The sequence below is a fragment of the Gracilinanus agilis genome, chromosome 2 (genome assembly GCF_016433145.1).
Source record: "Gracilinanus agilis isolate LMUSP501 chromosome 2, AgileGrace, whole genome shotgun sequence".
In the NCBI taxonomy this organism is placed as follows: domain Eukaryota; kingdom Metazoa; phylum Chordata; class Mammalia; order Didelphimorphia; family Didelphidae; genus Gracilinanus; species Gracilinanus agilis.
In genome coordinates this window covers 461236293-461262013 of record NC_058131.1, presented here as the reverse complement: position 1 = coordinate 461262013, position 25721 = coordinate 461236293, and the positions used below count along the sequence as shown (strand labels likewise).

Here is a 25721-nt window from a genome sequence, read left to right as displayed (position 1 = left end):
ACAAAAAAAGTGAGGAAGAATATATATTGCTTTCTTAAATTTGTAATAGTCACCCCTTTATTTCACAAGAAAATGATAGTAATAAAAAATCTTGACTTATAATACCAAAAAGTCTTCATTTTTCTATACTCTTATTTTTGGTAGTATCTCTGATTTCAACAATGTTGCTTGCTCCCTCCGGTGGTGAAGATTGCAACCACCCACACCTTCTCATAGTCATGTAATACTCTTGCCTATATCCTTCATAAAACCTTCACAGGGAGTCCACTCATTATGCTGGTTGGGAAACTTCTTTCATGACATTTTTGTATTACTGGAACTCATGGACTGTCATTCATTCAACAAATATTTTTTAAACACATGTGCTAGGCACTTTGCTTGACTTTGGGAAAAGAAGTTCAAAGAATCAATCTCCTCATAATGAGCTTATGTTCTAATGGGAGAGAAGACTAGTATGTATATAGCTTGCATATATATATATATACCCAAATAAAATTGATATAGAAGGGTATATAGTAAAATATTAAAAGTTTATTGTAATCCATATTGATAATTAAGTAAACCACGTGCCTGCTAAGATCTAATTCAAATGCCCTGCCATGCTTACCTTTTGGCTGCTTCCTAGGAAAAAGAGCCTATCCCAATCACAACCCGGGTCTTATACCTCTCTGTAATCACACTTCCTGCCCACCTGTATTATGCAAGAGGAATTATGGGAAATGTAGTTTTGAAAGAGTCCTAAATGTCCACAGGAATTTTAGATCAGGGACCTCAAAATCAGTTCAAAGAACCTCAGTGAACCCCAAATTTCCAATATCACAATATTGCATTGTATAAGTACTTAACAAACATTTGTTAAATTGCTATTTTTGAATGTTTTCGGCAATATTGCTAAATGTAAATTTGGATTCTTAAAATATATTTAACTGGCGCAGATCGGCCTTATTAGTTGTTAAATGTACTATGTCACGTTTCGAATTCTTTAAAAATTACAGTTTGCCCAAAGGAAGGACTTTTGTTTGACTTCATATTGAATTTGATCAGACTTTTTTTGTTCTAATAGATAAAAGGAAGTTAAAATAGTATTGATAAGGGCATCTTTTACACCAAATTATAAGATCCAGTAATTCTGACACCGTTTGTTTTAATATTCAATATTTGTAAATTTGTTTAAGCTTTTAAGTGAAGTATTTAACAAAGGATAGATTTTAAAGAAAGAGTCATATGCATAATATGTTCTGATCTATTTCACTTATAATGTATTTTTTTTTAAATCCTTTTTTCTTGGGACTCTTAATGACACTAACTAGTTAATTGAAGACAATAACAAGAAATTTAAGGCTGGATTTTCATTGGAGTTTGGGTAGTAAAAGGAAACAACCTGATGTGTTACAGTGAACTTCAGGTGAACTAGGTGAGATAATCTTATAGAAACCTATAAATGCAGCTGGGTATTTGTGCTTCATAACTACTTAGATTAATTTTTAGCTATCGATTGGCTTCATTGTAAACATTTTATTTTGTATGTATGAGACATGTAAACATGTAAAATGTAAAACATTTTATTATTACTTTTCAGAATGTAAAACCGTTTAATTTCATGTGTTCATGTAGCATTATTTTAATGGCAATAAGGGCATAAGAATAATACATACTTAGCCAATATATGAAACTGATGGAAATACAGGAATTACAGGGACAGTAGTTTGCTTTAGTCCTTTTCAATGACTCATTTTTGTCTTAAATATAGTAAAGCAAGTTTAATGACATTTCTCCGCCCCTCCACCCATTATTGTATATTTAGTTAATGGAGTTAAACATAATCATTTTTGGATCTTCATCCTTCCTTATTCCTTACATTTTATATAAGTTAATACAGTGGCTTATTTGCTTTTGCAAAGACTTTATCTCTATGTCAGATTTTGATAAACTTAGAACATCGACAGGAGACCAGTCAGTTTCATGAGAATGTTCCTTTTTTATGTGTCTTTATAATCATACATTTATTGAAACTTTAATTTATTGATGTATTTAAATGAGTTAAGTGATTTAAAGGGGCTTTTTAAAAACTTGTGTTCTTATAGCATAGTTAAGGATTAAGGATTAATTTTTTATTATTTTGATCAATTAATTGATTAAAGATTAATTTTTTCCTTCATACTCCCTTCTCCCCAAAAACACCACAAACATTTTTGTATTTTGTAAAGTCATTTGCCCTTGATCAGAGTGGATATTCAATGTATATTCATCAAATCCATGAATGATTGTTTTTTTTTTTTTTCTGTTGCTATTTTCATAGAATAAGTATCAGACCTGGAATCAAGAAGACCTGGGTTTGAAACTTGCTTCAGACATGTCTGAAGCTCTGTAATATTTCACATCATTTAACAAATTACTTAACCTCTCTGGGCCTCAATTTCCTCATCTTCAAAATAGGAAAATGTGATTTCATTGACCTTAAGGGTCTCATTCCCTCTCTATATGCCATGCTTAATGAACTCCTCGGGTACTATATAATAATTTTTTCCCTCTAAAATTCTTACCTTCTGTCTTGAAATCAGTACTAAGACAGAAGAGCAGCAATGACTAGGCAATTGGGGTTAAGTGACACAGCAAGAAAGTGTCTGAAATCAGATTAGAACTCAGGATATATCTCTGGTTCTGGCTCTCAATCTACCAAATCATCTAGCTCCTTTAAAATAATTTTTTTTGTTCTCACTTCTGGTGACACTAGATTTTAACTTTTAAAGTATAATAAGCCTGTAGGATTTTATGTTTTAAAGCATAATAAGCCTGCCATAGTTGTACAGCATGAAGATTATATATTTAAACTTTCTTTGTCAGGGAAATGGGGCCAGGGTTGGAGCATCAATGGAATAATAATTCTTAGGATTATTCTTTTTGTTTTGAGTTTTCTAAGGATTCTATTGCTAATTCCATAAAATATTATTATTAATATGCCATCAGATATCTTAGTTCTGGCCCTTGTAATGTTTGTTTTGAATTCAGGGAAGTGCTATTTGGAAATGTCTAGCAGACTCCCTATGGACACGTGGGGACTTTGAAACTACATTTCCTGTGATCCCTATGGGTTTCCGGTTTAAGGCGTGGGGATGTCCAGTGTCCCCACGTATGGGGAAATTAAAATTCGGAGGAGGGCCTAGAGAAAGCCTCCTTCTGGGTTTTGCAGAGTGGCTGGCTGGTGTACCGGAGGGACAGGATGGGCTCCGGCGGTGTAGTATATAGAATTGGGGGTTATAGTTTTTTCTAGCTTTGGCTGAGTTCCAAAAAGCTGTTAGAGGTTTTAGAATCTTGAGGAGAGGCAGTTGACTGGATCTTCCGTGAAGGGAGGAAGTCAATGAGCGAGCTCTTAGATTATCTAGCTTCAATATTGAAATTTAGCCTAGCATTAATATATTTACTTGAGAAATTATTATTTTAGATAGATCCTTTATATCTTCCTTTCCCAATACCACCCTGCCTTCCCTCCCTTACCTTAGTGGCTGTGAAGTTTATAAGGAGAGAAATTAGAGAGGAGTTAAATCTGTGAAGAGTTATCTAATTGACAGCATTATTTATAATTTAATCAAATCATCATTTATTTTCTTTTAGATAGCATTTTGTAAAACTGAGTGAGGCAGGTCCTTATTCAGATTCCATCTTTACTTCCCTTCCCCCACCTGAGGTTCCTGAGATAACTGATAGGGCTTTCCTTTAATCCACCTTCCTAACCAACATCCTTCAAACAATTAAACCCTTTGTGTTTCAATAGTTCTATTTAGTGTAATTTGTCTGTTATCAAGAGGGGAGAAGAGGGAAAGAGACAACATACTCTGGGTTCAGAGGGTAGCTGGGCATCCATCTTGAAGGAAGGTGTTACTTCAAAACAGGTCCCTTCCTGTGAAATTAACTAAAGCCTGTTTGTTAATTTCAGTCTAGTCTATTACCCTCAGCTTGTGTTTGAGTCTAAGTCCCAGTCTGTAAGCCTGCTGTGTTAGCCTGTTTAGTTTAACTTCTTTCTCCCAAGAAGATCTCTGTTTCCCTTCTGTGTTATACTCCTGACTTCAGTCCTATTATACCCCGAATCTCCTTTAATCCCAGCCTACCTGTAGCCTAGTTTATCCACATACCAAGTCTCCAACATCCTCCTTTCAATTCCCTTACCCCAAACACCTTTCCTCAAATTACCCCCATAACAGCGGTAAATTTAAAAGATAGGCTCGGTCATATATATATTACCAACATGGCCATGGCTTTAATTAAACTACTAATTTCTATTATTATATCAGTCTTTATCATTTTTAATCATAACAGTAATAGTTAAAATTAATTTGAGGCTGCTAGCAGCTTTAGTAGGTTTTTTACATCAAAGTAATGAAAGTAAAGAGAGGGAAATGTAGGAAAGAGATAGAGAGTTAATTAGCTCACTTTTGAAGCTCACCACCCACAGGGGTTCCTTCAGGTTCCAAACTCCAGCCAGAAGGGCTGAGAGAGAGCACAGAACCTTGGTCTTGCCTTATGAGCAATTTTCTCCAACCATTAGTTTTCCCAGGTCATATCTCAGGAACCAATCATTGTTCCTTAATTTACCTGGCACTGTCCAGTAGAGCAGTGCCTGTGGGATCAGTTTCCTGTCTTGTTGGTTTCTCTGAGGGCCTGTCTATACCTATACATCTTAATGGTAAAAGATCTTCAGGTCCCTGGTTGATGATGTCAAACAAAGCGACATAATGGGAAGGGGAATTCCCTTCCTACACCCTAGTCTGTGCCCTCTAGGATTCCAGTTATGTTTATGATATAAGCTTTATTTAATGGTTAGTTATGTGGTTTTAGGTTAGTTTGAGTTCCAGGTCCAACTCAACTTGTTCATCACAACAGGATTGTAATGTTCCATTAGGAAATGATAATAAAAATATTTAAAATCTTAAAGCATTGCAAAGTTCTTTACATATATTATCTCATTTTATCTTTACAACAGCCCTGTCAGGTAGGTATACATCTGAACACACATAATTGGCAAATAGTAAACATTCATGGCAACAAAAGTATCAATCCTCCTTTTTGAGAGAACCTAAAACCTCATTGGTTTACAGTATTTGCCCAGTTGTCTTTCCTTTTTTGCCCTTTTAGTATCTAGTAAGACCTCATTTCTCTTACAGTGAATTTAAGATCTCATTCTTTTGCAAAATCAATGACAAAGAATGAATGAAAAAGCATTTACATGCTAAGTAGGTTTTTTTGCCAGTTGGAATAGCTATTTATATCTTTCTTAAGACTAAGAATGGCCATTTGTAGGTTATTTATCTGCTGTTTTTGTTTCCTACCTTATAATATACATTTTCCTATTAAATAAAAACTAATTATTTGAGAGATTTTATTGTAAACTTCTGTGAAGAAACAGTTTTTGCAGGTGGACGATTATATTTGTAGAATAGAGACTTCTAACATTTGTTTTAATATGTCTTTTCATTAAAAACTTGACTATTATGATATTGTAGCTGTTCTCCTTGAAACTGAATGCAGATGTCTTAATTCATTCATTTGATGATTTATTAACCTGTCTTTATTAAATTTACAGAGCTATGTGTGGTTTAAACTATACCCATGCATTTTAATATTTGTTGTTAAAGACTTTTAGTATACTATAAGCAGAGTATTTGCAAGTATTTTTATTTTATTCAAGTGTTTTTTACTTGTTTTTCTAGGTACATTTTAGGACAACAGATTTTTCTAGTACTTTCCCTTCAACATTTATTAGCTGTGTGACATTGAGCAAATCACTTTTACCTCTGTTGCTTCAATTTCCTCAGCTATAAAATGGGGATCACACACTAGGAGTTTTGTGAGAATAAAATGAAAAAAAAATTTGAAAAGCACTTAGCACTCCTTCCCTTCTTCCCTCCCTCCCTCCTTTTCTTTCTTGTTGCAGAAAACAAAATAGGTATCTGGTAATAATAATACATACCCCTTTATGGCTAACCTCCATGTTGTTTAATATCCTCTTCATTATCGAATATCCTTTCCTTTGTTGCTTCTATTGTGGGGAAAGGAGGGAAGGAACAGAGCCCAAAGAGCACAAGATTTGGTTCAAACTCCCTAAATCCACTTCTGGTATCCATTGGTAAGCCAAAATGGTCCTTGCCAGTGGGTCAGGATTATCATCTCCCCTGCCTATTTTTCTTAAGATGAGTCTTGAGAAATAGATGTAGTAGCCATTCTCAAGTTGTAGTAGGGGAACCCCAACCCTCTCCCCTGGAACCTAGACCTTCCCTTTGGGGAGGAGTCTGCAAAGTCAGACTTATTTTCTTATTAATACTAATATATTTTAATTTTTAATAAGTTAAATATCACAGATATAACACATATAAACTAAAGCTTTGGGGGAAATGCAGTCTTTAATAATTTTTAAGAGAATTGCTACTTTCCAAAACCAAAGTGTTTGATGACATGGTTTCCTAAATTGAGTGAAGTCATACGGAGTAGAGCAAATTGTAAGCAAAGCATAGCATTTATTAGCAGTATTTACAGGACAGGGAGTCTTAGAGACATGATGGTATAGTTCTTGAAGCTGGACTTGAACACAGATTCGTTTGAGGACCCTGGCCTTGGGTTTTTTAAGTTATTTTTATTTCATTAATATTTTCAAATTACATGTAAAAATATTTAACAGCTTTTTTTTTTTTTAAATCCTTACCTTTTATCTTGGAATACCAAGTGTTAGTTTCCAAGGAGAAGAGTTAGGCAATGGGGGTTAAGTGACTTTATCCAGGGTTACACAGCTAGGAACTATCTGTGGCCAGATTTGAACCTAGGAATTTCTATCTCCAGACCTGGCTTTCTATCCACTAAGCCATCCAGCTGCCCAAGCACTCATTAAAAAAAAAATTGAGTTCCAAATTCTCTTCTTCCCTCTTGCCTCTCTCTCTTCCTTGAAAAGGCAGCAGTTTTATTTTAGTTACCCATGTGAAGTATATTTACTTCAGTATATAGTATATACCCAGGCAAAATATATTTCCATATTAGTTATGTTGTAAAAGAAAACACAAACAAAATAAAATAAAAATAAAGAAATTAAAAAATATGCTTCTCTCTGCATTCAGAGTTCATCAGTTCTCTTTCTGGAGGTGGATATCATTTTTTATTCTAGGACTTTGGAATTGTTTTGGTTCATTGTTTTGCTGGAAATAGTTAAGCCTTTCACATTTGATCTTTACAACATTTCCATTCCTATGTTCAGTGTTCTCTTACTTCACTTTCTGTAAGTTCATGTAAGCTTTTCTAGGTTTTTCTGAAACTATCTTGCTTATCATTTCTAATAGCACAGTAGTATACCATCACAATTATGTACCACAACTTATTCAGCCATTCCCCAGTTGATGCTTATCTTCTCATTTTCCAGTTCTTTACCACCACAAAAATTGATGCTATGAATATTTTTGAACATATGAGTCCTTTTTCCTTTTCATTGACCTCTTTGTGATAGAGACTTCATAGTGGGTATTATTGAGTCAAAGGATTTACTCAATATTATAGTCCTTTGGGCCTAGTTCCAGATTGTTCTATAGATTGGTTAGACTCTACCAGAGTCCACAACTCCACCTGTGCTAATATTAGTGTCTCAATTTTTCTCCATCCCTTCCAGCATTTGTTGTTTTCCTTTTCTATCATGACATCCAATTTGATAGATGTGAGGTGGTATCTTAAAGTTGTTTTAATTTGTATTTCTCTAGACAGTAGTGATTTAGAAAAGTTTTTTCAATGTGACTATTGAAAGCTATGTTTTTTTCTTCTGAAAACTGCCTGTTCATATTCTTTGAACTGGGGAATGGCTATTATTTTTTTATTATTATCATTTGCCTCATGTCCCTATATAGTTGAGAAATTGAATCTTTTCAGAGAAACTACTGCAAAAATTTTTCTTGTACTTTCCTGTTTTTTTTTCCTTCTAATTTTGGCCTGCATTAGTTTGTGCAAAAGCTTTTTAATTTCATCTATTTTACTCTCCACAATCCCTTCTATTTCTTATTTGGTAATAAACTCTTCCCTTATCCATAGATCTGATAGGTATATTTTTCCATGCTCCCCTTATTTACTTATTTACCTAAAACATTACCTTTTATGTCAAATCATTTGTCCATTTTAATTTTATCTTGATATATGGTATGAGATATTGGTCTGTGCTTGTTTTCTGCTAATTTGTGTTCTAGTTTTCCTAGCAAATTTTATCAAATGTTGTGTTCTTATCCCCCAAACCTTAGATTTTGGGGCTTACCAAACACAAGACCACTATGGTAATTTATTACTGTGTATTATGAACCTAATTTCTCCCACTGACCGACCAATCCATTTTTTTTAGAGTACCAGATTGTTTTGATGATTACCACTTTGTAATAGAGTTTGAATCTGGGACTACTAGCCTGATTTCCTTCACATTTTTTTCATTGATTCCTTTGGTATTTTTGATCTTTTGTTCTTCCAGATGCGTTTCATTACTATTTTTTCCTTGCTCTATAAAATAATTCTTTGGTAGTTTTGATTAGTATGCAACTGATTAAGTAAATTATTAGCCATACTATTTTTATTATAATTGACTTGGTCTACCCATGAGCAATTAATATTTCTCCAGTTCTTTAGAGCTGTCTTTATTTGTGTGAAGTGTTTCATAATTGTGTCCATATAATCCCTGCCTTTGTCTTTGCAGGTAGTCTCTGGGGTATTTTATATTGTTTGCATTATTTTAAATAGAGTTTCTCTTGTTCTTCTTGCTAGGTCCCTCTCTGTCTGTCTGTCTGTCTGTCTGTCTGTCTTTTCCCCTAGATTAAGCAGAAACTGGAGTTTCTTTAGGGGAAATTGATAATGCCTTAAGATACTCAAGTTGAGTTTTTGTTGAAGGACCTTCCAGCTGATTCATGGTGTCTTAGTATTCTGTTGGAGGAGAAGAAGAGTGTCTTTGTGGAGAGTGCACCCAATTTACTCATATTTACATTTGAAATTACTTTGTGTTTCTTCATGTGGGCTTTATATTTACTTGTGTGTGACAGGTGGCTAGGTGGCTCTGTGGATAGAGAACTGAGCTAGGAGACAAGAAGTCTTGAGTTCAAATTTAACCTCAGACAGTTGCTAGCTCTGTGATCCTAGGCAAGTCATTTAACCTATCTGCTTAAAATTTCCTCGTCTTGTAAAATGTGGATAGTAAAAACACCTTTCTCATAGGCTCATTGTAAGGATCAAATGAGGCCTTTAGTACAGTACTGGGCACATAGTAGGTATTTCCTTTCCCCTTCCCATTATATAGATCTCTAGTAGAATGTAAGCTCTTTGAGGAAAGTTTCATTTTTGTTTTTTTATTTTCAGTCCCTAGGGCCTAGCACATAGTAGATGCTTAATAAATGTTTATAGTCCAAGTTTCCCAATGACTCTGTGAGGAAGGCATTGCCTATATTATTTACCTCAGTTTACAGATCAAGAAACCAAAGTTTTCTTGATTCTTAGTCAGCTAAGTGGTACAGTGGATAAAATGTTGGTCTTGGAGTTAGGAAGATGTCTCTTCCTTAGTTAAAATCTGGTCTCAGAAACTTACTAGTTATGTAACCCTAGGCCCATTACTTAACCCTGTTTGCCTCAGTTTCCTTATTTGTAAAATGAGCTGGAGAAGAAACAACAAAACACTCTAGTATCTTTGTCAAGAAAATCCCCAAATATGGTCACAAAGAGTCAGGCATGGGCTGAAATGATTGAACTTCTTGATTCTTAAATCCAGCATTCTTTCTATTGTGTCTTATTGTTTGGCCTAGAAAATCTCTAAGTTGTTCTCTTCTGTCTCCACATTCTGATGATTCTATGAAAGAGGAATTTGCAAATCGTTTAATAAATTTAAATGATTAATGATTGGTTCTTTCCCTACTTGAACTATAGGGAAGAGTAAAGATGGGAAAATAATATGGATGACCGAAGTAGATGGGAGGATATTTAGGTTGAAGAGACTAGGAATAGAGCCTAGCCTTTGCAGAATTCACAACTCTAGAATTGGCATTGTTTACCTTCAAGTAGTTCTGGGTTAGGATAAGTAGAAATTGTTCCTGAGGATGTTTGTTTATGAATCTAGAAACCAGGCACTATTGTCTCAGGGGTGTCATTAATCTAGGTGTGTGTCAAGGCTCAGTATAATTCGTTTGGCAGATCACAGTACCACTAAGTTACAGTCAGTGGGTTTTGTGAGCTACTGGAATCAAAGCCTTTCCAGTTTGGTAGTAATGGCTTATATTTTGTCCTCATCTGGGATAAGCTGTAGGACATTGACTTCTCTTGCTCATGATGGTGAAGCTTTAATTGTGAAGGGAAGAAATGTATTTCAAAAATCATGAATTGTATTAAAAAATTTTAATGATGCATTTTAATATAGTTGCTTTCCAATAAATCAATTTTATTTAATTTCTCTTATTATGAACTTAATACCAAAAAGATCAATTCTATCTACAAAAAAACAACACAAAAAAGAATTGTATGTAAAGCAATGAACTTCTTTTATATTGTTCTTTTAAAGCATATATTAAATTTAACAAGGTGGTAGCAATCTCCCCTCTTTCTCTCCCCTCCTTTCCCTTATCCTTCTGAAAAATACCTTATCTACTGTAAGTAAATTCACCGCCCCAAACCTTTCCTTCTGTTTTTGAATTGATACCAACAGTGGTTTTGGGTCAGAAGAGTAGCAAGGGCAATACAGTTGGGATTAAGTGACCTCCTTAACAGATACTAAGTATCCAAGATCAAATTTGAACCCAGGACCTCTCTATCCACTGAGCTACCTAGCTTCCCCTTTTAAATCTATTCTTAAAAGTTGAACATTGTCTATCTTTTCATATATTTAACATAATAAGAGGAAGACCCTGAAGATTCTCAAGTACTTTGAGCAGTCCTGCCACTTTTACAATAAATGTATAGTCTCCTAAATCAGAAGATGGAACAGCAGCCTTTTGGATGTAAACTTTTAGGCATGTTCACCTATAAATCTTATGTAGTCGCATTACATATATTGAGAAAATATGAAAGAAAACACGATACATCCTCTTTAACAAGAAAAACAATGGTATTTATGGCACATGTACTTATAAAATTATAACGATTTAGAAAATTTAGTTTGGTCCTTGCACCAGAATAATATGCAAATTTGTAGAGGAAGCAAAGAACAATGTAAAGTGGTTTGAGTAGTTTAAAATTTAGCAAGCTCTGAGCAAAGATGGTTCTTAAGATTGCTCAAAGGAACACTTACGAACAGTATCTTGTTTACTAACTTTAAGTTCCTGAGAAGTATTTGTTGAATTGTTATATTGCAAAAGCCAAATGCAGCTTAATATGGTCTTCCTGTGACAAAAGAGAGTTAAAAGCTAAAGATCTTAAATAATTTAAATCATAAAGATTCTTATAAATATCCCAGGCCTTGGACAAATAAGAACAATGAATGAGATTTTAAGCATCTAATAAAACTGGAGAAATCCTAGAACTGTTTTTTTCTGTGCAAAGGTACTTTTTTTTTTTAAGCCCTTACCTTCTATCTTGGAATCAATACTGTATATTGGTTCCAAGGCAGAAGTGTGGTGAGGGCTAGGCAATGGGGGTTAAGTGACTTGCCCAGGGTCACATAGCTAGGAAGTGTCTGAGGTCAGATTTGAACCCAGGACACTCCACCTCTACACCCTCCCTCCCCACCCCCAATCTCCGGGCCTGGCTCTCAATCCACTAAGCCACTTAGCTGCTTCCACAAAGGTACTTTGTAATAAATGAATACTTAAAATAATAGAATACATATAAAGGAAAAATATCAACAAATATCTAACTTATTTTTAAATACTCTAATTTTATATGTAAATGCTTTTAAGTATGAACAAAATAAAAGATCCTTTCCCATTATTAAGGTGCTATGTATATTTAGTTTTTTCCAGGTACCAATATAGATTAGAGAAATATATTCCCCACCGTAAGGGTTAAAAATGAAAGGTTGGACTAAATATATAAAAATGTGGTTGCCAAAATTATTACTCAAGTCAGAATGCCTTTTATGGTAGTTTATTTACAAAAGGAGAAAGAATGAAAGTAAGGAAATCAAAGAGAGAGAATATATAATTACTCTGGCCCTGTAAGGAACCAGTCAGGGCTTCAGAGGCCCCAGTAAAGGGGGGCCCAGAGATAAATTAAGCGAGGCTTTTAACCACAAGGCCTCCTCCAAGACAAGGGGCCTCTCAGAAAAGCCAAGAAAGGGAATCAGCATTTTTCACTCACCCACATGGTAGTTCTAAGGGAAAAATTGAAGAGCAGTTTGAGGTCCCAAACTGGAGCTCCTTCAAGGTCAAGTTCAAAAGCAAAAGAGCTGGTCACAGGGTAATTTGTTATAATGCCTTTTCTCACTCAATAATAAGCAAAACCATAGAGTTTTGGCTATATACTAAATGTCACATCATTTGAATTCAGCCCAGTGGTATTCATTTGGTTCTGTGGATATTGCTTCCTTGATTCCTACAATATAAAAACACTTTTTTAAAAATTAAAAGTCATAGTTATAGAGAGTTTTTTCTCCCTTCCAGTAATAAAGCTCTTTAGTCTCTCAATATAACCAAAGGCCCTTCCTACTATAAAGATAAAAAATAATTATGACTGAAATAATAATATAAATTAGTAATTTAATTAAAGCCTTGCTGATAGATAAGGTCATTAGACCATGCCCTTGTAAGAATTCAAAACTGCTGCCTAGCCATAATTGTTACCTCCTGTCTCTTCCTGAGTCTGCTGTCCAAGAGGGCGACTTCCTGCTAAAAAAAGGGAGCATTCCTCCTCACCCCGGGAGATTTAAACTATTCTCTGCGTGGAGACATAGGCGTCCCCATGCCCAAAGAACAGGAAACGGAAACCCGTTGGACCACGGGAAATGTAGTTTGATAATTTCCATGTGTCCATAGAAAATACATATATATACTTAAAGATGGCATCTCTCAAATTTCATTCTTACACTATGTCTCCTTAATTTCTCAGCTTTGATCCCCTACCAGTTTTGCATTATTTTAGTGGCTTGTCCTAGCTAGATCTTTTGGGGTGTGTTAGGGGAATTATCTCCTAATCCCCATACCTTGTTAGCTGAACTCATATTTCCAAAACCCCTTCCACATGAAGGTTAGGCTGATGTTGCCTTAAAAGTTATTGAAGGGGCAGCTGGGTAGCTCAGTGGAGTGAGAGTCAGGCCTAGAGACAGGAGGTCCTAGGTTCAAACCCGGCCTCAGCCACTTCCCAGCTGTGTGACCCTGGGCAAGTCACTTGACCCCCATGCCCACCCTTACCAATCTTCCACCTATGAGACAATACACCGAAGTACAAGGGTTTTAAAAAAAAAAGTTATTGAAAAATAACCTCAAGTGACTCAGTTAACCCAGAGGACTAAAGTTTAAACCATTATTTTAACTCCCTTGGTGACTCAGGTACAAAATCCAATCCATTGGGATTCAGGACCCTACTGTCTGGTTTTCTGACCAGCTCAGCCAGCATAAGGGCAAGGAAGCTGTAGCCTATTGAATGAGTGTTATATCCTTACTGCATATCCTCTTCTCATTAGGCTTAAGTGTTTTTTCTATTTTTTTCTATTAACTGTTGGATAATCTAGAAGCATCTCATTTCATTTTAGTCCTAAATAGCCTGAGTCAGGTCTTCCCTTCAACAAAGTTACTCCTGAGAGATTACAACTTTACATCATATTGTTGCTGTTGTTCACTTGTTTTAGTCTTGTCTAACTCTTCATGACCCCATTTTGGGCTTTTTTGCCAAAGATATGGATTTTCCATTTCCCTCTCCAGTTCATTTTACTGATGAGGAAACCAAACGAAATGCAATTGACTCTCCCAGGGGCATATAATTAGTAAGTGTTCTGAGGCTGGATTTAAACTCAATTTTCTCTGAATCTAGACCTGGTGCTCTATCCATTGTGACACTTAGCTATGTATATTAGTTGGCTAAAAGACTATACTCTAAGGCTAAATTTCTTTTCCATTGCTACTGGGGACATATTGGTACCAGGCCACTGGCTGCTGAATCAATTGATATTGTTTGTCTCTGTAGGGGTCTTCCTTTTCAGCAGTATTTTGTATCCTCTGTCCATTGACCTTTCACTATGGATAATCTTCTTGTTCCTTTTTTTGATAATGGCAGGTTTATAAACCATTGTTCAGGAATTCCACATCTTTGAATAATATAACTACTGCATCTTATTTCCTGTTTAACCTTTCCCTGTATTTAATAGCTTGCCCAAAAAATGTACAGGGCATGGAGCAGCATCCGATCATTATTGCCTTAGGTTACATTAACTTGACCCTTTGATGAGAGTCAAGTTCTGCCACTGAGCTGAGCTCTAGTTTCTCGGTAACCAAAGTGGCCAAATGTACAGTTAATCAGAATAGATCCATAATACTTTTAAAATATTATATTTGACGGGGGCAGCTGGGTAGCTCAGTGGATTGAGAGCCAGGCCTAGAGACAGGAGGTCCTACGTTCAAATCCGGCCTCAGCCACTTCCCAGCTGTGTGACCCTGGGCAAGTCACTTGACCCCCATGCCTACCCTTACCAATCTTCCACCTATAAGTCAATACACAGAATTAAGGGTTTAAAATTTAAAAAAAAAATATTATATTTGACATTTAGACACTAGTTTACAGTTGCTCGGTTTGCTTGTAATTTGAACAGGAAAAAAATTAAAACTTCTTGCCAAATTGTAGCTAGAGCTTGAGGAAAATGAGTAAGAAATTATTCAGTGGATCTCTATAGTCATTATGCACAGCTTGAACTTGATCCAGTGATATCATCTGGGTCAGAAATGTAATGGATCTCTTTGGTCTTGGAGGTAGGACTCTCAGCTTGTATCTCAGAACACAAACACCACCCCTGTTAATTCTGTCACTCCTTACTGTCTTAATGAGTCCCAAACAGAAATGTTAACTAATCTCCACACAAAGTAGGGGTTACTTCTTTACATCTTTGGTCCCCACACAAAGTTTCAACCTGGAAAGTGTGAAGGGCTAAATTTTGAGGGGGTAGGAGTTTGATCAAAAGCCTGTGCACAGTTTATTATTGGGAAATATGGATAAGAAATATGAAAGTGAAAGTAATCTTATAATAGATTATAACTATACCCAAGATCCTAATCCTAACTAAATTTCTCTAAAAAACCCTAAATCCATCTGCCTCAGAGGGCAGTATCTTCTGCTTAAGGCCAAAGCCCTCGCTTACTCTCCTACTCTGATTATCTAATAATATAACCACTATCTATCTACCTATCTACCCAAGTTAATTGATAATCAGTAAGGCTATTAAGGCCTTAGAAAAAACCCTCAGCCTCAGTGAGAGAGCCAGAAACTGCTCTCTCAGAGAGTCTGAAACTGCTGCTCATCTCCTCTGAGGACCCAGAGACCAAAAGTCCTTTCCAATGGTCTGCAACTTACAAATCCACATTCAACCACACCCTTCTAACTATCACCAACTGCCAACCTGCACTGCAGGGGGTCACCAACTGACAAGTGGCACAGCAGGGGGTCTCTTACTGAAACATATTATTGCTCCTTTTCCTCTTAAATATAAAAAGGAGAAATTAATAAAAGCTCTCTTAACAAAGGGATTGGATTCAGCTCCCATTGAGAGTAAAGTCTACCCATATACACCAGACCACCAGAAATTCCATACAAAGTTTACTAACACAATACAACTCATAAGTGCATGAAACATATTTTTTTAATCTCATGAAAACAAGTGGAAGTCCTTTTGTAGTACTTGGAATGAGATAGAATTAAGTGTGCTGTTCTTAGAATGAGCATCCAGTTTATACTCCTCACTAAGACTGGTATATGTAAGCACATTTGTTTTAGTTTCAAAGGCTTTTTGATTATTTGTTCAGAAGATTTAGGAGGCAGGCCTGGAGAGTTGGGAGAATGAGAGGCCAGTCTCCTTATCCAAGGCCAGCCCAGCTGTCTCTTTATTTTTTCTTACCCATGAACATTTAGGGTGACACTCTTAACTCCCTCTCAAGGGATGAGCTCATGTATCTTGATATTTTCTGATTGGGGTAGACTTCTCACCTAGATTGTTAGTCCTGCCTTCCAGACAAAGGGAGGCCAGACAGATGAGGAAGAGGGGGAAGTCTCCAGTCAGAAATCTATATAATGTTTGTATTTGTGTCCAGGCATTTGCATTTGCCCACTAGGGCATCTGCCATTTTTCATGAGAAAGAATAAATTTCTGACTCTAGGGTTTTTTTTATTTGAGTGGGTGGCACTGGGGGGTCTGTTTGTTTGTTTGTTTTTATCTCACACACCCTCCACCAAAGGAGAAAATGGAATAACTGTTAGGGGTGGAAGAGGTACAAGGGTATAGGGACAGAACAGTTATGTTCTGAAGACAGTGGAAGGAAGTCTATTTGTGTGACTGCTAGAACAACTTTGTGGGAAGCTCCTTGCCTCTTAAACTATGACTTCAGGGGAATTGGAGGGAGGACTGCCTTGTACTGATACCCCAGAATCCTTTTATCTTTTGCTGTCATCCACAGGGGCTTTACTTCTGTCACTCTCTATCAGATTGATCTCTGCCTCCTAGCCATTGTTATGCCTTGAAGTCCCCTCTTAGCTATTACTCAGTGAAGCACAGCCTCCACCACCATTGCCACCTCAGGCTTTTTTTGTAGTCTCCTGGAGGAGTTAGGAGCCCCTCCTCCTCCCTTCTATTTGGATGTTCTTTTCTTTATTGTTTTAGGAAAGTGCTTATTTAGGTTCAGACCTTCTAAGCTGTAGCTATTCATATGACCATAGATATATGTAGGAAGGAACTGTAAAAGTGAAATTTGGGAAATGCCATCTAAAAGTGTATATATTTCTATGGACATGGAAAATGTATCAAACTACATTTCCCGTGATCCAACGTGGTCCAACTGGTTTCCGTTTCCGGGTTTTGAGCTTGGGGAGGCCTACGTCTTGACGCAGGGAAGAGTTTATAATCTCCTGGGTTAGGAGGGGTCGCCCTCTTGGCTAGTAGACTCAGGTAGAGACGGGAGACAAAATGGAGGCGGCAGTTTTGAATGCTTACAAGCGCGTGGTCTAATAACTTTATATAGCAGCATGGCTTTAATTAAATTACTAATTTATATATTTATACCAGCCTTTATCATTTTTAATATTTATAGAACCAGAGAAGTAACTGAGTCCAACTGCTTCATTTTATAGAGAAGAAAACTCAGTCTTGGAATGGCATGCTGGGATTTGAACCTAGGTCCTACAACTCAGAATCCTCTTCTATTTTCCATTCAACCACACTGTTCCTCTTACTGCTTATATTCTTTTTCATTTAGATCACTTAGTCCTCAAATAAATTATTGACTTTCTCTTAAGAATCTGACAAATCTGTGCCACATACTTGAGTTTGGGACTTAACCTATTCTTTTGATTTTTCTTTTCTGTTCTTTTCTTTTTTAACCTGCCCAGAAGGAGGGCAGGTGAAAAACCGCCTTTGCTGTGGGGTTGTTCACTCCTTTCCACACTGGGTCTCTAGCCACTTCCATCTAGCTTACTAAGAGTGACTTTCTTTTACTTCATTACAAAGAAGTAAAAAACTAACCATCCAAGATGAATTCAGGATGATTAAGAGACAGGTGAAGCATCTTCCCTTATTTCCTGAACTGTTGTGAGGAAGATTAATCAATGAGTATTTAGGAGACTTAGCAGGCAGGGCTGAAGAACTCTAAATGGAATGGGGAAGCAGGAAGTGTTGCTTCTCTCTCTGAGATGGACTCCATGGTGGTTGGGGGCAAGTTGTAATTGACCCCTGGGAGACTCAGAGGAAGTGGCGTTTGTATCCTGATATCCTGGTATCCAGGAGGAGGAAATTCATTTACCTGTGGGAGATTAGGTTGAGACTTTGAAACCTAAACTGAGTTGCTGGTCAGCTCAAGTTGGTTTAGCTCCTTGACTTACCCAACTGAAGGAGTACTGGCTGAAGACCTGGGAAAGCTGTATCATTGCTGGATTTTGACAGGACTCAGCAGTGAGGATCCCACTTTCATTCCTGATCTTCATTGTGCCCTGCCCTGCTATAGTTTCTAGCTTAGTGTAGATAAGTCCATTCCCTGACCCTGAGGTCATACCCATAGACTGGTAGAATAGGACCCCTTTTTCCCTTCTTTAGACTGTATTTTCTTTAATTAAACCTGTGTGTATAAACCCTCTTGTCATTCACTTGCTGGTTTCACAGACTCCCTGGCTAAGTGGATCAGTGTGGCAGTTAAGGCCCAACAGTTACTCCTATCAACTTCCATTTCCCCAAACTGCCAAACCCAATTTCCTAGCTTGTCAAGTCCCCACCTATTGTCTATTCCTGTCTCTTATTCACCCTTCTGAACCCAGATAAATATTTAATTTAACCCCCAGTTTTTTTTCCCCATAAGGGAACCTAAAGGAAAGGTAAGCATACTAATCTCAATATGACTAAAATTGTACTTCCCTCTTTCCCCTCCTCTGGCAGCTCCTTCCCTATTACTATAGAGGGCAACATCATCTTCCCAGTTTCTCAGGCTCAGAACCTAGGAGTCATCCTGAACTCCTATCTCTCAGCCTTCCCCTCGTCCCAATTCAAGCTCTTACTCAGATTTATTGATTTTACCTAAATATCTTTTGAATAGACTATCGACTATCCCCCTTTCTCTCCTCTGAACACTGCCACCACTAGTGCAAGCCTATATCACCTTATTCTGACTACTGCAATAACTGGTAGTGAGTCTGTCTGCTTTCAGTCTCTCCCCACTCCAGTCTATCTTTCATTCAGCCACTAACGTGTTTTTCCTAAAGCACAGGTCTGATTATGCCACCCTCCTTCCCCTACTCAATAAACTCTAGTGGTGGCTCCTTATTATCTCAAGGAGAAAATACAAAATCCTCCATTTGGCATTCAAAACCCTTCATAACCTAGCCCTATCCTTTCCAGTGTTCCTATACCTTACTCTGTGCCATGTACTCTGATTCAGGCTCTGGCCTCCTTGCTGTTTTGAAAACAGGATGCTCCATCTTTAGGCTACAGGCATTTTTTTTCCTGGCAGACCTACATTCCTGGAATGATCTCCTTCCTTCACTCTATTGATCTCTCTGACTGCCTGTTAAGTCCCAACTAAAATCCTACCTTCTAAAAGAAGCCTTCCCCAACCTCTCTTAATTGTAGTGTCTTCCCTTTTTTAATTATTTCCTATTTATCTTGTTTATAGTTTTCATTTTATTCTGGCATTAGAATAGAAAAATGAAGTCAAATTAGGAAATATTTTTTTTAAAAAGTCTACAACATTATAATTTAAGAAATAGAAAATAATACCGTGAATAGAACTGGCAAATATGTTGTATCTATAATTTCTAACTTCTCTGATGGATCACGAAATACCTGTGTTTATGTACAGTTGTGATAATTTACCATGCCTCACTATTTTTGTTGTTTTTTGTTTGTTTTGTTCCCTTCTGAAATCCACTGGTGTCAATTTAAACTAAATTCTGTAGGCCTAATTTTATGGCTCTGTAAAATTCTCTCTCTGTCTGAGAGTCTTCATGCATGTTTTGCCTCTAGCTTCACAGATTTATGGCTGCTGGGTACCATTGTAGTTCTGAGTAAAATGTTATTGCACACATTTTTATTGCTCCTTATTTAAATAGTCCTTTAAGCTTTCCTTTGTTTTTGGAGGAAATTATGGCCCTTACTCGAGTTTGATTTATAGGCTTGATGTGCTCAAAAGGAAGAGACAGGGTTTTTCTGAAGGGCTCATTGGGGGTATAGCATAGTATTTGTGACCTAGTAGGTTGAACAGTACATGATAACAGGAGTTTCAAAAAGTCCCATATATTTTTCAAAAATACACCGATGTTATTGGCTTGAACGTGAAGTGCTCCTGTTATCGTTGACTTGATGAATCATATTCATCTATTAGAATATATTTCAAAGGGTTAATTTTTTTCTTTGATATTAGGAAACATTAAAGATCTATTTTAGGTGAATGGGGCGTTCAATAGGAGATTAAAAAGGCCTTACTTAAAAAGGGAAGCGATAGGACAGTGAAAGAAGGATTGAAGAAATGAGATAAAATTATTAAAAGTATTTGGGTTTGATTTCTTACTCACAATTAAAAATTACTTAATAGAACAAAAGAGAAAAGATACCACTTTCATTGGAATTATTTGTTTATGTGGGTCTCCTTCAACTTCTTATTTTAATGAGGATAGAGCCACTCTCAAGATTTATAGTACTTTAAGGTAAAAAGGAAAGAATAATACTCTTTAAATAATAATACCTAAGGCAGATAGGAAAAATATCCAATTTCGAATCAGAAAGACTTGAGTTCATGTTCTGTTTCTTACTTAACTAGCTATGTTGGCAAGTTCTTAACATCTCTGGCTTTACTTATCTGTAAAATGAGGATAACTATAGTACCCATTTCACAGATTTTAATAATTATGTAAAGCAATTTGAAAACTTAAAAGACTGTATACTACTAACTTTTGTTATTCTTACTACAATTATACTTGCCCAGGAAAGAGAGAGAAGTTGCAGCTAGATATTTAGAAAAAGTAACTTCCACCTTAATTTCTCATTTAAGGATAATTCAGAATTTGACCTCCAAAATGGATTTGAATTCCAAAGTAGAAAGAGAGAAGACCTGGTATATGGGTTTTTAAAGCTTACTGTACTATTTTTTCACCTAGGCTTTCTTTTTTCTTTTTTAAAAAATTTTCACCCAGATGTTCATTATGGGCACTATAACGTTTAATATAAATGTGATAAAGTTTCAATGTACTCAGTTCAAAAAGACAAAAACTTCAATTTCTTGCCCTTTCAGGCACCATTTTCAGAAAAAGATATATGGCTTGACAGCTTCTTCCCTGTAACTATGGAATATTCTTTTATTTTAAAAATTGTCTTCTCTTACTCTGTCCTTAAAGGGAAAATGTGTTATCAAAGGAAATTCTAAACCAAATGAAAAGTGAAATTAGAAATGCAGTCAGTTTCAAAAGACCCAGTGGTAAAAAAGATGCATATTTTTGTTTTAAATGAGGAAAACTCATCTTGTTTTAGAAGAATCATATACTTGGGCTACTCAGTTGAGAACCGTAGCTTGCAATCTCAGGAAGTATTGTTTGCCAGGCTCTTAATATCTGTTATGGCCCCAACCAGACCAGTATGTATCTTTGTAGTGTTTATTCTGAAAGCAGTGTCCTGTCTGTAGCCTGCTGAGGTAAATGCTGTAATGGCCTCTAAATAAGGGGAGAAAGAGGGTAAAGGAGTGATAAGGGATGGGATTGAAAAGTTTAAGCCATTTACTATTAATGATGCTTTTATTTCTTTTGAAAATAATGAGGAAATAGTAGTAATGCAAAACATGTAGAAGAGGGCATTTTCTGATTATTGCCTCAACCAAGATAAAAATCTTGTCATTTTCATGTGTGAACAGGCAGAGAATGATAATGGTAAGAAGAAAAAAAGGTGATGGTGCTTATGTTCATTTTAGACCTAAAGCTAATTGTGTTGTTATATGGAATAGACTTAGCTGGTATGCAGAATGTATTTGCTGTGGATACTAAAAGCTTTTCCTTTTTACTTGCCACATGAAGAGCATTGTTAACCATTAATTTTCTGATTATGCAACCACAATTTCCTTTTGGTAAATTCTGGGTTTTTAATTTGGGCTAAATAGATTATAAATAGTTTTCAGGGGGTGTCTATATATTTTCTTTTAAAATATTTTAATTGGTTTCCTTTGTAGTTCTACTAATTTTTTATTTAATACATTTAAAAACATTCTTCTGAGGAGTCCATGAACTCTTCTGCCAAACTGCCAAAGGACTCCAAGACACAAAAACATTTAAGAACTCTTGATTTAGGGTTAGCACATTCTGTCATCTAAAAATTTGCATTATTTCATTAAATTCATTTCTTACTCTTTCCACAGAATGTAAAATTCAAGAAGGACTTGAAAGAAAAGCTTCTTACTCACAACACTAGAAGGACTTCTGAAAGAAATTGCCCTAGGACTCTCAACAGATTCTAATTTGTTCAAAGCATCATGTGTTGAAGTTTAAAAAAAAATTTTTTTTAAAAGACAACCAACCTACCTTCGTGCTGTTATCCAAGCCACCATGTTTGCAGCTCATTGAGCTCTAGACTCAGAGAGAGAGAGAGTCGAGAACCTGAAAATGAGGCCATGGACTGGCTCCTGGCGTTGGATTATGCTCATTCTCTTTGCTTGGGGGACCTTGTTGTTTTACATAGGTGGACACTTGGTACGGGACAATGATCATCCTGATCACTCTAGCCGAGAACTCTCCAAGATACTGGCAAAGCTTGAACGCTTAAAACAACAGAATGAAGACTTGAGGCGAATGGCAGAGTCTCTCAGGTAGGTTTCTATAAATGGTTAGGAAGAAAGAAAGAAATGTGATAGACTTTTCAGGTACAATACTTCAGGTAGTTCTTGGAAAATACTTTTCTTTCATACTTGGCTAAAATTAAAATGTTACTAGATTTGGCTACTACTTTGGCAATGGTGATTTTTGTGTATTCTTCCTACACAAACATGTATAATAAAATTTATTTTGATTAAAAAAAACAACTGAAAAATTCAGCATAAATGTCCATACCAGAATAAACAACTGAATGAAGAAGGGAACAGCTCACTGAGCTGATCTATCAGGATATGTATTTTGGAGAGACACTAGTTAGAAAATAAACTAGGCTTAGAATTTAATAAGAATAGAACCCAGTGGGCTGGATTGCATTTAGACTATTGCACAGTGCTTTTAATTTCCCAAGCTTCTTCCTGAAACAAAGGTCTATCTCTTTACCAATGATATTCTTCTGTTTTACCTAAATTCTGACACATAAGGTTTCTGACACTGAGAAAGTTATTTAACTTTCTCTGCTTCTCCCACCAAAAGAAAAGTTACTTAACTTCCCAGTTTCCCATTTCAACCCTTTAAGATTTAGATGTTTTTAATGGTAGAAGGAGATTCCTTATTGGTAGTTTCCTACACATACAGAATCACAAGTCTTGTCAAATTTGCAAAACAAAAAATCCTCAAATTGTCAGTGTATATTGGAATACCACAATTTCAGAGGAGGTGAAAATGCAGGTTACTCAAAAGGTGATAATGGAGAGTTGTGCAGTATTTGAGAATAGCCAACAGTAGAATTAAAAAAAAAATTATTGTCCCAAATTATTGAATATTTTTGAGATAGAATCAGTTACCATTTATTAAAACTTACTATGTGCCAGGTTCTATAGGAGGTGCTGGGGAAATAAAGAAAGACAAAAGACAGTCTCTGATTTCAAGGAGCCCACAATCTAATGGCGGAATGAATATACCACATAAACAAGCTGAAATGTTGGGGGATAAAGAGAGGATGTAGGAATGTGATGAAAGTCCTATGGCTAGAATGGGAAAGTATGAGGTGATTGCTCTGTACCCTCTTTCAATGGAGAATGTGGGAAGAGCTCTCTGATTTCCATCCTGCCTTCCAGTCAGAGAGACAGCAGGGTGGAGGTACAGGGGGGTTACCCAGGAGGAATGAATTTCAGAAGTGATATCATTTTGTAGGATAATGAATTTCTGGAAATTGTGCAGTCTAGGAGAGAATCTGGGTGAGAAATTAGTTTCCATACCGTCTACTTTATTTTTTCCCTAGGAAAAACAGTTTACATTTGAAGTAATCAAAAGTGAGACTAACACAACAGACTCACTTCAGTGGATAGTGAAGTAGAAAGAGTTCTGAGTTTGGAGACAGATCGCTGAAGTTTGAATCTTGGCTCTGCTGCTTAGTGCCTCTGTGACCTTGGGCGTATTAGTCTTCCAGTGATTCATTTGTTTTGTTTTGTTTTTTAATCTGAAAAAATGAGGGGGTTGGGCTAGATGTCCTTTAAGGATTCTTCCCAATTCTTATATCTTTAATCCTATGAATGGAATCCAATTATTATTTTGAATGCTCAAATGTGGCCAAATTTGAGTCAGCTTGTGTCAAATCTCATTGGGGAATGAATTGGCTAGAATAGAATTTTTCCAGAGAACATTAATTACTTAAAAAAGTAAGCAAAGACAAATCATATCTGTGACATCAAAAGGATTGCTTATATTGCATAAGATTGCTTATGCAATTACTAAGAGTAAAAAGCTTCATTAGATAGGAGAAATTGCTACCTACAACTATTGATATGGTTGAAATGATGCTTAGGAAATTATATGCAAAAACTCTTAGTATGGTTCCACTTGGGGAATAGGTCAAGGGGAAAGAAGAGGAATACTTATGTCTGAAGACCTTTGCAAATAAATTGAGAAACTAAAACCTTCTTATTTTGCATTGCATGTAAAAAAAGCAACAGATGTAGTTAAAGATGTTTATTTGCTTGCATCTATATACTATGTTGTTAAAACTAGAGGTGAGGAAGAATTATTACTTTGTTAACCTATTTATCACAATGTTACATCAAAAGAAATTTTTGTCATAGTTGACAGGTTTATGAAAAACAATTTGAGACTGACTGATGGAAGTCAATCATTATAAGGACAAAATGCAGTCATACATAATGACTTCCATAGAAAAATAGTGAGGAGTTTTTCAAGTTATAACAAGATTAATTAAATTTATTTTAAAAATCTTTTTGAAAGGAAGAGTCTTTGCAAAACTGTATGATGATATGGGATTTAAACATAAAATAGCTTTCTTATGCCAAAGTATTTGGAGTGTGTTTGAGCTAGAAGATACATTTTAAAAATTTTTTCTTATAGGTGATAATAAATATGAAGTAAATTCATTTGTAACAAGAATTTTCTCTTGAATCTTAGACAGATAGTAGATATTTTGGGAAAAAAACACCATGCAAGGCCTTCAAATTCATTCTTTGATCTAGAAACACAAAGTAACCTAGATATTTCTAACATGAATGGATAAGGAACACATTTGCCATAGATAAATATGAGACAACTTGTTTTGTTACATTTTTATGTGAATAGTTAATTCACTTATGTGATACATTAAAGTAAGCACTTGAAACTGAAAATCTTATGTTTTAGGGGGTGAAGAGTTTCCTTATTTCTCAAAGAAAACAATTTTATCACTCTTAGCAATGCTTATTTATGAAATGGGGTTTTATGTCATAGGTATTACAAAGATAAGATAGTATTCTCTAAGGTACTGATTTATTAATGGGGGATAAATTAAGACTACCCATTAAAATAATTGGAATGAGAGTTCTCAGAGTTTGAGGAATTTATAAATGAGGAGGACTTTCTAGACTTATTTATCCAAATGGAAAGCAGTAAAGGTTATTCTTTACAGCAGTGTAGAGATAAGAATTAGATGCTATGGATATGCAAAGCTGCATCCATATTGAGGTAATGTTATGGCAGTTCCCCAGATTATTATTGTGTGGTTGACTGCAGATATAATTTTGTACAGGAAAAATGTCATCTCTGAAAACTTCTTTTCTGGCGTCAGGGTGTTCCTGGATTATTAGTGGGGAAGATAGTGTTATCTAATGCCTCTGCTTCCAAATCTATGCTTTAGGATCTTTGAATGTATTAACTGGTTTGGGAAGAATGCAAGTATGAAGTTGTAAATGTTTTCAATTTCATTCAAGATTAGCTTTTACCTAGAAGTGCCATGGGGCTTTTTGGACCCAGATAGA

At 35.9% G+C, this 25721-nt stretch overlaps 1 protein-coding gene across 1 annotated transcript in view; it reads left to right on the top strand.

The window, feature by feature from the left end:
* The window catches only part of FUT8 (fucosyltransferase 8), a 387285-nt gene that overhangs the window by 105231 nt on the left and 256333 nt on the right, over positions 1-25721 (top strand). Inside the window, exon 4 of the mRNA XM_044664838.1 lies at positions 21993-22439. Coding sequence (XP_044520773.1) covers positions 22237-22439 — 203 coding nt within the window. The 5' untranslated portion in view covers positions 21993-22236. The remainder of the gene's footprint in view (positions 1-21992; positions 22440-25721) is intronic.